The 13,987-nt window shown below is 38.4% G+C and overlaps 1 protein-coding gene across 2 annotated transcripts; it reads left to right on the top strand.

Moving 5' to 3' along the window:
- Positions 1–2,131: 2,131 nt before the first annotated feature.
- On the top strand, positions 2,132–13,710 carry LOC145780237 (ELAV-like protein 1). Of its 2 annotated transcripts, none has more exons than XM_082591942.1 (9): positions 2,132–2,351; positions 3,121–3,306; positions 3,801–3,904; positions 4,021–4,174; positions 4,592–4,832; positions 8,632–9,105; positions 11,475–11,664; positions 12,010–12,135; positions 12,698–13,710. In XM_082591942.1, the coding sequence occupies exons 1-9, from the start codon at positions 2,201–2,203 to the stop codon at positions 12,737–12,739; spliced, it is 1,668 nt and encodes a 555-aa protein (XP_082448068.1). In that variant the 5' UTR covers positions 2,132–2,200; the 3' UTR covers positions 12,740–13,710. The 2 variants fall into 2 exon arrangements, with proteins under 2 accessions (XP_082448068.1, XP_082448075.1); XM_082591949.1 differs by lacking the exon at positions 8,632–9,105 and adding an exon at positions 7,860–7,913.
- Positions 13,711–13,987: the final 277 nt, after the last annotated feature.

Genomic DNA, 13,987 nt, shown 5'->3' with positions numbered 1-13,987 from the left:
GCGTGGTGCAGTCAAACCCAATGCTTTGCATTACCCTTTTGCACTTGGAGCTCCAAAGACGTTTCTTAAATGCATCAAGTTGGAACCAACAAGAGCTTGATCGTAAGCTGAGTCAATGCTAAAGTAGCCTACAACTAGCAGTTATGAATTTGTGACTACTTTGCATTATGTGGATTACGGTCCTAATCAAGATTCACTGATGCATTTAATGGAATTAAAGGAAGTTGTAATCTAAGTAAGAGAAAGCTGAGAAGAGTAGGCTACTACTCGCAAGCTAAAGTTGCAGTGGCAATTATAAAATTAAAAGAAAATGACTTTGTTTTCCTGAGGACAGAACGCTTTTATAAGTCCACTTAACTAGCTGAATCATTCGAAGGAAATGTATTCTACCCTACATTGCAAAGAATTCGATAGTTGTTGAAATTGACAAACGTATCAACAAACTTAAACATATCGTCGATGAGTTTGAAGTTCCATGAAAATTTCATGGTAGCCTATGTCGTGAAGTTGCGGGCATGTGGGACAGATTTAAACCATTTGTAGGCTACAACAATGACATTTTTCAAGACATTTTGGATGAGTTGTTACTTTTGACGGAAAGCCACACAGCAAACTTCAGCTGCAAACCAGAACGAACCACCTCATAATCTCTACACAAGGAATCGTTGATTGCAACTTTCGAAAGGTTTTTCTAAATAGTTTTGTTATGATTTTTTTGTGTTACGGTAGCTACCTCCAACGGTTGTGCTTTGAGAACGTGGTTTTAGCAATTACTGAAATTTGGAAAGAATTGTTTGCGCTCCAGTAGGCCTATGACTCAAAACCGATTGAAAAGCCTAACTATACGAGCCTAACTATACTCGTAGCCTACATGTTGTGCATCAATTCAGACGTCGCAAAATTTTATCATTTGATGCTGTGATCCGTAACTTTGCATTGCAAAAAGTCCAGAAAGAGTTGAATTAAATCAGGGATGTCCAAAGTCCGGCCTACGGGCCAACTCCGGCCCACGAGACGTTTTTGTATGGCCCGCGCCTGTTGTTGTACAATGTGTTATTTTTGGCCTGCAGACACACAAAAATCAAATAAATTCAACTTGCAGTTTTCAGAAAAATTATTGTGGCTGTTGGCCCGCGAACACTTATTATCAAGTCTGGCTCGCGTGGAAAAAAGTTTGGACACTCCTGAATTAAATGCCTGATTGAATTATTTTCGTTGCCTGTCGGCCAATTGTGTGTTTACAAAGTTTCCTAGACAAAATAGTTTGCCTCAATGGCATTTTTGCTGCAAGTGTAATCCAGTGATTATATATTGATGATTTTTACATTGAACGAAGTTCTTTTCGTGCTGAGGAAAGTAGGCTAATTTCAGCTTAACACGAACATGCAATGCAATATTTGCTAAAAAATATTATGGGGCCCATTTTTCGTGTTGTTTCCCGACCAGTGCTGACTTCTCTCGGAGGCCCTGTGTATACCATATGTAGATTGTAAACCAAACAACGCTCGATCAATACACATGGCTGCTGTGCTCTGGCTTGGCTGCTGTGCTGCTGTATCCATTGGCTGCTATGCCTGGATTTTACAACATGATCTGCCGCGGCTTCAAATGCAGGAAGGAGAAGCCTGAATGGGACAAAAATTGCATTGATTGAATATGAAAAGTTTTGTATATATGATAATTTTTTATGGGTGTAGAAGTCATGTCGTGCAGCCTTCAAAAAAGACTCCTTTAAAGTGGTGAACACATTTCCCCTACTCCTTTTTTACAAATTAATCTTTTCGAGATTGCTTTTTGGGACGCGTTTCCGCTGTCAAAGTTCAGAGGTCAATCTCGAGTGAAAGAAGCTATTTGGTTTTTTTTTGGAGGCGCTGCTTCGTAGTTCATACTTGTGATTTGGAATGGATGCTGTTGGACTGAAGCGGACTCATGGTAGGTTGGCGATTCAGTAAGCTTCCAAAGTGTGGTAGATTAGAATAAAGCAACGAGGTCCAGAATGAGCAAACATCAAATGAAAGGACTATTGTGACATGCCTTTTGCAAATCTTCCAGTTATATTAGTATGGTAACGCTACGGTAGCTGCCAAATACTGGTACCACAATGTGTATTGTACTTTTTGTGTTTAGAGCAGTTTATTTCATTTGAGTGGTAACTACATCTTAGTCATTGTGGTAGTGTGCTTTTGGTTTAAAGTAGAAAATGAATAATTTATCACTGTGCGGAAGTGCAGCTCTGGTCGATCCACTTAACATGAACAACCACGTCCTCAGTTTAACCAACCAAATGCCATCAACGGTGGCTACAAACTTGTCTAATTCAACTGGATCTCCGGTTTCTTCTTATTCTTCATGTTAGTATTTGTTTACATTACAGTATGATCTTTTTCATTTATGTGTAGCCCAATGTACCGTAGGCTACCACAGGTAAAAATTATATCAAGTGTCGCTGATATCCCTTTAAGCTTTTCATACATAGAAAGCAACATTGTTAAATAATAAAATTTCCAGCCTTAAAAGCCAATTATGATTTCTAGGTGTTTGCCTCTGAAGAATATGGCAATCCTTTTACTGTAAAATTTGCGTACGTAGTTTATCACCTCATCGGCATTAGAAAAAAGTTCTTTGAACTACGAAATCAGACACACTAATCAATTATGGTTCTTAAAATCTTAGGATGCATGTTAAAGTTAAAGAATTCATTGATATAAACTACGGAGCTGGTATACAAGTTCCCCCCCCCCCCCCCTTGGTAACTCATGACAAAGACAGGACTCAACCAAACATATAGGGTGAAACTACGGTACTTTACCTTTGCTTTACTGTTCACACACTTCAATCCACATGTTTTGGTCAATTCCTCTTTGTCATGAGTTACCAAGGGGGGGGGGGGGACTTGTGTACCAGCTCCTTAACTACATAACAATCTGTATATTATTGGTATACTTAACTCGCTTGTTTGACGATTTTACATTTTCTGTTTATATTGTAAGAATCACATAAACATTTTATTAGCTTTGCATGTACGGTATGCAATTTCAAATTTTGTTTAATTTATACCGTAAGCTTTGATATTTTGTCGTCTTAATAGAATATCGATTTAACTAAGAATTATCATTGCAGTGGCTGTGAGTGGCAATGCAAATGTAGTCAATGCAAATCTGAATGCGATGCCTTCACTTGATGAGTCAAAAACAAATCTAATTATAAATTACCTGCCTCAAGCTATGACTCAAGAAGATCTACGCAATCTTTTTAGCTCAATCGGAGAACTTGAATCATGTAAACTTATTCGTGACAAACTTACAGGTATAAAAGAATTATTAAACAGTTGTACTTTAAAATTAATATTTCTTATTGTTCATTGGTTCTTATTTTTAGTAAAGTTATGAAGTTTTCTGCATTTTTTTATTGAGGTTGTTTTATTTTCCATATTATAAGTTCACACTCACAGCACCAGCTGATTTATCACAGCGGATTTGATACTAGATATGTTTTTAACTTAGATTATGTTGAGTTAATGTGCAATTATATTGTTCACTACAGTATGGAAATTGCTTAACAGAAAGTTTCATTTTCTTATAAATTATGTGTTGTTGAAAGCTTGATACAAAACAACTTACTTTTGTTTAAATATATTTTGTGCTTAAGACATTATAACCAAACACATCATGAAATATTTTCAATAGCTTTGATAATGATAACATACCTGGCATCAGACTGGCTTATTTTACAGTCTCGACATCAAAATGACTTGAAGCCTTTCGAAAAGATTATAACACAACATTGCATTATGTTCACAGGTCAAAGTCTTGGATATGGTTTTGTGAATTATGTAAAGGCCTGTGATGCAGAAAAGGCTATTCACTCTCTCAATGGACTGCGAATGCAACAGAAAACTATAAAGGTGCAATCTCTAATGTCAAGATTGATTTTTAAATTGTGGTATTATATTTTACGTTTCCACAAGTGTTTTTGTGTGAAAACTTTGTTGTATAAATTATAACAAAAATTGCATTTCAGGTTTCCTTTGCCCGACCAAGCACACCACTCATCAAAGATGCAAACCTCTATGTAAGTGGGCTTCCCAAGGCAATGACCCAAGAGGATTTGCAAAGAATATTTCAGCCATTTGGACGAATTATCACATCAAGAATATTAGTTGACCCAAGCACAGGTATCAGAGTGAAGTAGTTGTTGAAATACTACAATTCAACCGTATTGTGAAGAGTAATGCATGTTAACATAGAAAGTAAGATTACTTGGAAAGATCACACCCATTGATATTTCAGTCAAAAATTTAGCCAGTATTAAATTTACTGTATAATATAGTGTAGAGAAAGAATTAACAAACCAGTTATTCTGGTTTTTAAGCAAAAGAAATAAATTTGTTGTCAATACCTCTTTAATAAAAGTGGAAAAGTTATTTTGTTAATTAATCAATTATAAATGTTATTGGGATGGTTTGCATATCATTAACCTTAACATCACCATATATGACTTACGTAAAAAAAATCTTCATGGAAGAGTTATCTCTTTCATATTGTCGTTATTTTTTGGTTATGTGCACTGCTTTATTTCATTGTATTTTCAGGCATGTCACGTGGTGTCGGGTTTGTGCGATACGACAAGCGGCCAGAGGCAGAGAATGCGATCACATCCTTGAACGGAACAATTCCATCAGGAGCAAAAGATGCCATCACTGTCAAGTTTGCTAATAATCCTTCCCAGAAAAATCAGCAAGTCTTGCAAACACTCTATGCTGCTGCATCACCCACACGACGCATTGCAACACAGAGTGCAGGACCAATTTATCACCAGCCTCGTAATTTTAGGTAAATAATTTTATTTGAATAAGGAACTTCTGGTGATCCCCCTATTAGCGTGAAGCAGGCTGTAGAGGTTTTAGGAAGTAATAACTATGTTTGATGTAATTTGCTCTGCTTGGCTTTTTTGCTTGGCATTGAGCACTTTTTGTAGTATTGATAGGCTAGTATTGATTGGTTAATTCTATTATGTATCATATATTTCAAGTTGCACTTGACAGAAATGACTTGTTCAGCTATTTTGCACATGTAAGTTATTTTTATTTTATGGTGCACTAAGCTGGTGGTTCTCAACCTTTTTGGGTTTACGGCACCCTACAGAAGAGATAAACAGTTAGTGGCACCCCTGCACTCCTGCAGCGGTTTGTTGGAACAAACCTTAACCGTTTCATACCAAAGACTTTAAAAATAGTATTTATAATCATTAGTTAGCACATGATTTCGTGAACAAAGAAGCTTCAAGATCAAGCAGCGCTATTTCTAATCTTGAGGTGTGCGCTTGAGCAACGCATTCTAAGGACTGCTCTTCATTCAGCGGCACCTAATGAATGGAATAATTCCCCGGCAACAACACTTCTACAGTCGAAAACTTCCTCTGTCAATCTCTGGAATGGCCTGTTTCGGTGAGTCCGATTCGGTGAGTCCGATCTCTTAATGGGGGATTTTTTCAGTTTTTTTTAAATTATCGGGTACCGCAGCCTAATTATCATTGCCGTTTTAGGGTTAGGGGTTAGGAGTTAGGGTTAGAGGTTAGGAACTCACCGAATCAGACTCAACGAATCGGACTCACCGAATAGTAGCAGACCCATTAATCTCGGTAACCAGCCATGCATCAAAAGCCTCTACAGTATGCGAAACTACCAGGAATAACATATCAAGGCTTTGTCAGTCCGAAAATGAAGATTTAAAACCAATTAACCTCTAATGTGCCAGTGTGGAAAAAGTGGACATGTTTGCTTTGTGCCTTTAGGAAAGCCAATTAATAATAACAACTTCAGAAATCAACATAAATAAAGTAACACAGCAGTTTTACTTGAAGATTGAATGCCACTCTGAAACTGCATTTTGAAAAGAATGCAAAGTAGGCTATTTAATTATTTCAAAGTCAGTATGCAATTTGTTTGTTTTCTGTTAGAATCCTATTTAGCCTATATGTGGGATTGTGGGTGCACATTTGTTGAAGTCACTCTCATTTCTTCCTTGACTATAAGTAGCCTTTCAATTTTTCTGTTTCGATGTTCGTCAAAACAAAAAATCCAATCTCGCATAGATATGCTGTGAAAAGCTGTAGTAAAATTACCAATGCCCTTTCTCCAACCCTTCTGATGCAAAGAAAAGTCCTTTGCATAGCATGTACGAAAACTGAATCTATGTCTGGAAGAAAAAGTTGTTGTTTCACGCCGTCAGACAAGATCTTGTGGTTGAACTGTATTTCAAATTCAGTGGTAGTCTGTGTTTTCCAGAAGAAAAAAAATCCCAGCCTAGAAATTGGCTTCCTTGCTTTCTGCATCTAAATATTAAGCAGTCAATCTTCTTACTGCAGCCCAGAGCATCACGCAAGCTCTTGCCATCACAGGGCATTTGAGGAGATGTTGTATCGTTTGCTCCTGTCCACATTTGCAACTTTTGCTTCCCAAAGAATATCCCCAGTGTCGTATCAACGTCTTACATCTTCCAATACCACTTCTTAAGCAATTGAGGTACCGGGCTAGTGTCAGCCCAGCTGCCAGATCTAAGGTGAAATGCGCAAATTTGGGTTTTATTGGGGTTGTCACACAGGTGGTTCTCCATGTAGTATGTTGTCAGCCCATCCAAAGCATCGCTGAGTACTCTCTCCGTGGAAGACAAGTGTTTGTGTTGCGTTGTTATACACAGATCGTGAGCGTATAGGAAGCTTCTCGTGAGCAGTCAGTGAAACCTGAACTCTGCATAGAATCAACACAGGAACAACAGGGTTTTTCTCTAGTAGTTTTGTAATTGAATTCATCCATGATAGGTTAGTTGATTATAATATTAATTGCAGTATGAAGCGATAACAATTGCAGAACAATGAAACGTAATTACATTTACAAGGGAAATAGTTTAATACAGTACTTTACTATTTGCATAGTTATACCTACAGTTTATTGTTAATTATGGCGATTTAAACATTTTTTAAGCAATAAGTGTATTTATATATATTTGGCATGATACAAAGAACTTCACAGCTTGAACAAGTCAGACTTAAAGTATCATGTTCTTGTGTTTATTCATTTATTTTCTAAATTTTTTTTTTTTAGTTATAAAATTTACCCCATAATCCAAGTTTGTTAATAAGTTGTAACTCTGTGAAAGGTTGCTGAAAAATGTTTTTTGACCATCAGCTTTAGGGGCCTGACATTGTTTGCAAAGAATGAAATATTTTAGAAAGATCATCTAAAGGAATTAGTTGGAAATGCCGCTTAACCACCTCTCAAATGAGTGGTGGTAAGGTTAAATTTTTATCCCTAATTACTTATCTCCACGTTATCCAGCATCAGAATGTCAGTTCATGATTTGCAACCTATGATTGTTGGATTGGTAAGAACCAATGGAATGATTCACGCACGTTTTGATCCCATGCTAAAAACCTTTTTCATGAAAAAGTTTATTTCCTGTATGCAGTGTCTGTAATTCAAAGATGAAAGTAGGGAAGTTTTCACCCTCGATTTTTTTTGGAAGGTGTTAACTAGTATCATAACTGGACTGACATTATCCATTTTCAATCAGAGGCTTTTTTGCATTACTGTCAGTGGTGCTTAGCCTTCACTTCTCCATGCAATATAGCAACAACTCTCTAACCTAACTGAGATTGCAGACTTCTATTCAACACTGCATGAATGACAGTGAGTATAAACCATTAGAGACTGGTCAATTAGCCTAGCTGAGTTGTTTCATGATTAACCGATCAATTAGTGATATTAATTCATGCTGCATAATTCACTGCCTTCTAATATGAAGCTTTTTAGCTGCATGCCAATAATACGGAGCTTGTATATTGATCCTTATCAATTGCAGACCAGGTGTCAACGATCTTCTATCTAACGTTAACATGGGGCTAGGTGTAAAAAGGTAAATTATATGGCAACTAACGACACTATTGTCTTTGATTTCCACGCTTTGATTTGTTGTTGCTGTGAGTTGATATTTGTCATTTACTTGTTGTCACTACTCGTTGTGTTCAATGTTTTGTTGCTTGATTCAATCTGCCGCCCGTGGCACACACTTTCACTTCCTCACGGTTATTTTGAGTTTATTTTTTTTCAAGTTTTGTTTCTTCTCGGCCAATTCACAATTAACTTTCGTTGACATTGCTTAAGTTCTTTTTGTTTTTTGTAGTACGACGTTGTTCTTTTCGCCATGCTGTTCTTTCAATTCATTTCAAGTTGGAAAATGCAAACGATGTGTTCCCAAAATTGATTTCGTTTTTATTCGATCTCAGTTGGCTGCTCTCTTGTGTTGGCTCATTTCATTTTTTTTGCGACGACATTGATTCTCGATCGATGTCGTTTTCCTGACCGCCACCACTCTTGTTATTGCAGCTGCGTTATTGTGTAGAGGTGCAATCTTGGAAGAAGTGGAAAACGAAAGCGTGTCTGTTTGACAATCGGCCCTCCGACAGGATTGTGTTGCTTTGAAATGTATGTTGAGCTATAGCTGAACAATCAATTACTTTAATAACAATTATGAAATACTAGTTATGAGGGAATTTAATCACTTCAATCGTACTTACGGTTGAAGTGATGTGTTTGTTTTATAATCTATAACTTCGTTGTTCGTACTGACATAGAGCGTCACCTTACCCGGATGTTCGTGCTGCATCATTGGTGGCTGCATGTGGTATTCCTGGTGCTGCTCCCGCGTTGCAAATTGCCAATCCTGCGGAGTACGCTTTAGCGACGGCATCTGTCCTTTCTCCTGGCTTGACTGCCGTTGATCCGTTGAGTGGACTACAAAGCGTTCCAGCATTCCCAACAGCATTTCAAGTTCCAAGCGCTCCACTGGCATTGTCTCGATCAATCCCCGTCTCGTATGCTCAATTCGTTCAAACTCCAGAGCTCGGTGCCAGTTTGACCAACATCCCTTCATTAACGCCTATGCCTTCCGCTGCTCGTCCTCCCAGTCTTCCCGTTGTCGCCCCCACACCTGTTCTCACGCCAGTGCCTGCCACCACTGATGCTGCACCAGAGGTTGCCGCCACGTCGGAGTTGACCACACCTGCCTCAGCATCATCATCGCCATCAACTGTGCCAACCACGTCATGGTAAGATGTGTTACAACTTTCAGTTGTGCAACTTTTAGGAATTCAAGTATCAGAACAGAGTCCCTTGGACTAAATAGTCGTTATCTGAAAGCGCAGAGCGTTATTTTAATAAAATACTTTTTATCTTCCATACTCTATAGCTTTGCCGCTTTGGTACGGAAACGCGTAGCAAACAAATAAAAAAACACTCCGCTTGACTATTTTCTGTAATTCGTTCGAAAGTTTAAACTCTTGAAAGATTACTTTGTACATTTCTTTTTTAATTATGCAAACATGACATCAAAATTATGATACGTTGTGTATTATTCACCTGTCATCATTTGGTTCTCATAATTACAGTAATATTCGTTTCCTCAGGTTACCAACTATTTTCTACTTTAAAGTATATGCGTGAATCTTGTTTGACACGTATAAGTTAATTTTTTAAAGTGGATAGCTCAACGTTTACCACGATTCTGCTTCGATTCAAAACAGAGCAAATACATTGAAGTAAACATATTTCCGTTTGATGCAGTGGTTCTCGACTTTCGTTATGTTACTGATTTTAAGGAAATTATTTTTTGGCAAATATGTGCGGATTTTCCAACATGGCTGTTTGTCCTATTAAAACGTATTTTGATAGTATTTATTCGCGATGAATCACAAGTGTGGTATTTCCAACTTAAAAAGCATCAGTCGTATATTGACTCAAATCAGTTTACGGAAGTACCATTACATTTCAAACTACCAAGTTTCAAACCATTTTGGTAAAGTTTTAAAGTCGAGAATCGCTTTTTTTTATCATAAGTGTAACTGTGTATGTCATGCAAATGTGCAAGCAAATTGTTAATACGATAACTTGGCAAGTGTTTGGTTGCGACTGCAACTGCAGAATGATGTTTGTTTCTTTTGTTTTCATTATTATTTTTGCTCAACATTTTTTTTTATTGAAACCAATCATCATTGAGTTTGAAGATCATGTGGTCGTACATGATCGCGATGCTACCAAAGACCGGAATGGCCCGTTTCGGTGAGTCCGATTCGGTGAGTCCGATTCGGTTAGTCCGATTCGGTGAGTCCGATCCCTTAACGGGGGATTTTTAAATTTTTTTTTAAATTATCGGGTACCGTAGCCTAATTATCATTGCCGTTTTAGGGTTAGGGGTTAAGGTTAGGGGTTAGAAGTTAGGAACTCACCGAATCAGACTCAACGAATCGGACTCACCGAATAGTAGCAGACCCACCAAAGACGTCTGTAGCCGACTCCATTAAGTTGCTCTATTGCTGCCAACATGCACGGTTTAATATATTGTGTTGCAGTCATTTTATTTTCAAGTCGGTCGTGGCTCTGACAGAACTAGGAAAGGTAATTTTCAATGGAAATCCACCCCCTTGCCTGTCACTTGCTCTACCGTTTTCATTTTAGAAGCCTTCAACACTTGGCAAATCAATTTCCTAATTTTGCTTGCTGATTCTGCCTAAAAAACATTCTAACTTTAAAGAGCTTGCAACAAATGGCTGTCAAGGGATATTAAAGATTCACATGTAACAAGAACGTTTTGGCGTAGCGTAGGGGTAATATTAGACGTAGCTTCTAGATAAGGTTTGTAGGAAGTGTTCAAAGTATTTTAACAGTAATTGATATTCTCTTATTAACAACATCGACTGCTTTCTTTCATCGTAGGTTGGAGAACTAAGATATTTTGCAACACTACGGTATATGTTTGTTTTTAATTCGTTTAGCTTGGCTTTTGTAGACAATACTCGATGGCATAGCACTTCCTTTCATTGTAATGTATCTTCTGTTGTATGACGGTTTTGTATTCTTGGGATGTGTTGCTCGGTGAATAGTTTGGCTGGCTAATATCTGGTTTGATATACTGTAAACTTACCTGCGTTTTCAGTTTTAGCCAAAGTTTGAAACAGATTTTGTTCAATATTCAATTATACATTTATACAACCCTAACATTCGCACTGTCTTGTCAAACTTAAACTTCTACTTCAAAGCATGGTAGCGCCGTGGTCAATCAATTTTGTATATGTAATAATTTTGGTACATCATGTTTTGTCATTGGCTGAATGTATAATTTCTTTAAAAGCACTAATTTTTCACAAAACTTGTCCTCTTCGGAACGTTTTGTGTGGCATGATTTTGATGTGTAATTTTTACAGTGTTACTAACTTTTTGTTGCGATGCATGCTTTTGGGTTGGTAACTTTTTTTCAAGGTAACGCACGAAAATTTTTATATCATTTCTGTGAATGTTTTTCTTTTTCTAAGTTTAAGTTGTTCATTAATTTAATTTTAGTTTGTGTTGATTTAAATTGTTTGGAAACGTGACGAAACAGAATAAGAATTTTCGAGCTATAAGCTAATAAAGTCTATGATAGGTACTCCCCACTCTCCCCTGACATTCTCTCTACAATGGGGGTGCCAAGCGCATCTGGCACGTCCTCCACGTTGATCGGGCAAGCGTCGACGTATGGCGTTTGCATATTCGTATACAACTTGGCACCCGAGACGGACGAGAGCATTTTGTGGCAGCTGTTTGGTCCATACGGCGCCGTCACCAGCGTCAAGGTTCGATCGTATGGAAGTTATCTTCAATTAAGTTTTCCATACAGCTTCACCTTGCTAATTTGTTTGCAGATTTCTACACACATATGTCAACGATGGAAAATGTGTTTTTTTGCCATATTTCTATCTCTGGCTAATTGTACTATGTCGTATTTGAATTAGCGTTGTTTTGCCAACGCATAAACGTCACTGTTGTGACTCTTAAGTTGAAAAAATCTGTCATTGAATGTTATTTCATGCTTTATTAAATTGGGATCGAGAATCTCATAACCTGGTATTGAATTTATGTCCCGCGTGGCAATCAACAACAGTATCATTGCTTACTATAAAACGTTTGTGCGGTTTTAGATCATCCGTGACTTTCAAACGCAGAAATGTAAAGGGTATGGTTTTGTGACGATGACGAATTACGAAGAGGCCTTTCCTGCAGTGTGCAACTTGAATGGCTATAAGCTTGGTGACCGTGTTCTCCAGGTAAGTCATTCTTCCTTCTCAACGACAAATAAGTTCAAAATGCAAATGACCCAGACAGCAAGTCAGTCGCTTTTAAATTGATTCAACGTCTGTGGACGTTGAACCAATTTAAAAACAACTGATTTGCTGTCTGGGAAGCGGCTTGACCACGTTGGAACTATTTATTTGCCGCTGCACTGTGCAAGCATTCAGAATTGTGCGTACCCCTGACAGTAAGTCAGTCTTTACCTAGATTTAACGTCTACATACGTTCATTTAGTGTAAAAAGTGACTGGTTTTCTACCTGGGAAGTAAACCCGACCAACCAGCTTGGTGTAAACACTGCGATGGTAGCATGAGGCGTTTATTGCTCATTTCCTGCTTTGTTTCCTTCATCTGTTGGCAACCACGCAGCGTTTTCGACAAAACAGAATGCAGAAGACGTTAAGGCTTAACGCAGCCAACACTTGCATGTGGCGTTGCTTTCATACCAAGCTGGTAGCCTGTTCTGCTGCCGCCCTTTGTGACTCATCATTAACTAGAAAACAGCGCCCAGTAAAATTAGTCTCCCTATTTTTCACAGGTGTCGTTCAAAACTACGCGGCAAGTGAAGTTGATGCACTAGGTGACAGTATGGAGTCGTGCTTTACGAAAAAGTTCCTTTTTATTTTTGCTTTGTTTCATCACCGATTTGTTGCTTGAGCATTTGTGACGTCATTTTTAAATATTTATTTGTTGTGACTTTTCTGTTCTGACGTAAAGCAGTCGTAGTGACGTAGTTCCTCGAGATGGACTCCACGGTTGGAACAGGTGTTGAATGTTAACTGGAATGGTGGCAGAACAAAGCTCAGCACGTGAAAAGGAGAAAAGCGGCCGATAGTGACGTCACTGTGGAAATAGTTGAATTAGCATCGAACGTCGAAGCTCTCAATTTTAACCGGGTTCCTTTCATTTGGTTTTTTCTGTTTCTCGTTTTTGTTCGAAACCTGTGTTTTCTTCTCGATTTGTTGTTGAGCGATTGGTTGATTTCTTTCGTGTTGCTTTATTTTAACTATGTTTTACTCTGGCCAGCGATTGGGCGATCCGCCGTGGCTTATATTTTTAGTTTTTACTCGTTTCAGTTCCATTCGATGACGTCACTGCCATCATTTTAAAGGAAACCCCTCGTTGTGCATTTGCTCTAAAAGTTTCCGCCAGCCCTTGAAAACAGCGAGAACGTGCAATCAACTGACTCGACGATCAAATTTGCCGCTCTTGAATTTAACGTCTCGCGATGTTAGATCAAGCCCAGCCGACATAAGTTACCCCGCCATGCGTTGAAACGATGCAAAACAACGGCAACTTTTGCCGTCTGGGACGACGCAGATTTGTCGTCGATAGACTCATTTTGTTACTCTGACATTCCTACCGCTCCCACGTCCAATCAATGACAAGCCAGGTGCCTACTTGCCACTATGTCAACTTGGAGTCCTAAAATTGACGGAAAGTAGAGTAGCAGCTGTGTCGTTGATCCAGATTGGAGCGTAGCAAGCATGTACTGCCTGTGATATTATGTCGTCATCTTGCCACTCGATTAAACGTTTGTTGTAACCGGAAGTCATGACGCGTTGTGTGGTTTGATCACGTCCTCCCGCGTTTTACTGCCAAGTAACTTCACAGCTACCTCGCAGTGTCCGCACGCTGGGCACACGACATCCAGTGGCTTGGTTTTGAATCTTTATCCTCGGACTGAGAAAGCCTTCGATAGATTATTTTTAGTGGTTTAGCATACTGGTAAAAGCTTTTAGTCAATTAAGCTTATTGTTGCTTCGAAGAATAAAATTGGAATCATTTCATATTAACATACAGAAGGGGAGACCGGGGATAGTTCGGA

This window comes from Aplidium turbinatum, chromosome 1 (genome assembly GCF_918807975.1).
Source record: "Aplidium turbinatum chromosome 1, kaAplTurb1.1, whole genome shotgun sequence".
In the NCBI taxonomy this organism is placed as follows: Eukaryota; Metazoa; Chordata; class Ascidiacea; order Aplousobranchia; family Polyclinidae; genus Aplidium; species Aplidium turbinatum.
This window is presented reverse-complemented; position numbering and strand designations above follow the sequence as displayed.

Coding starts and splice junctions, on each gene's coding strand:
- LOC145780237 (XM_082591942.1), top strand. CDS start 2,201: ATGAATAATTTATCACTGTGCGGAAGTGCAGCTCTGGTCGATCCACTT. Junction 4,175..4,591: donor ATTAGTTGACCCAAGCACAG/GTATCAGAGTGA, acceptor TTGTATTTTCAG/GCATGTCACGTGGTGTCGGG. Junction 9,106..11,474: donor ACTGTGCCAACCACGTCATG/GTAAGATGTGTT, acceptor AGTCTATGATAG/GTACTCCCCACTCTCCCCTG.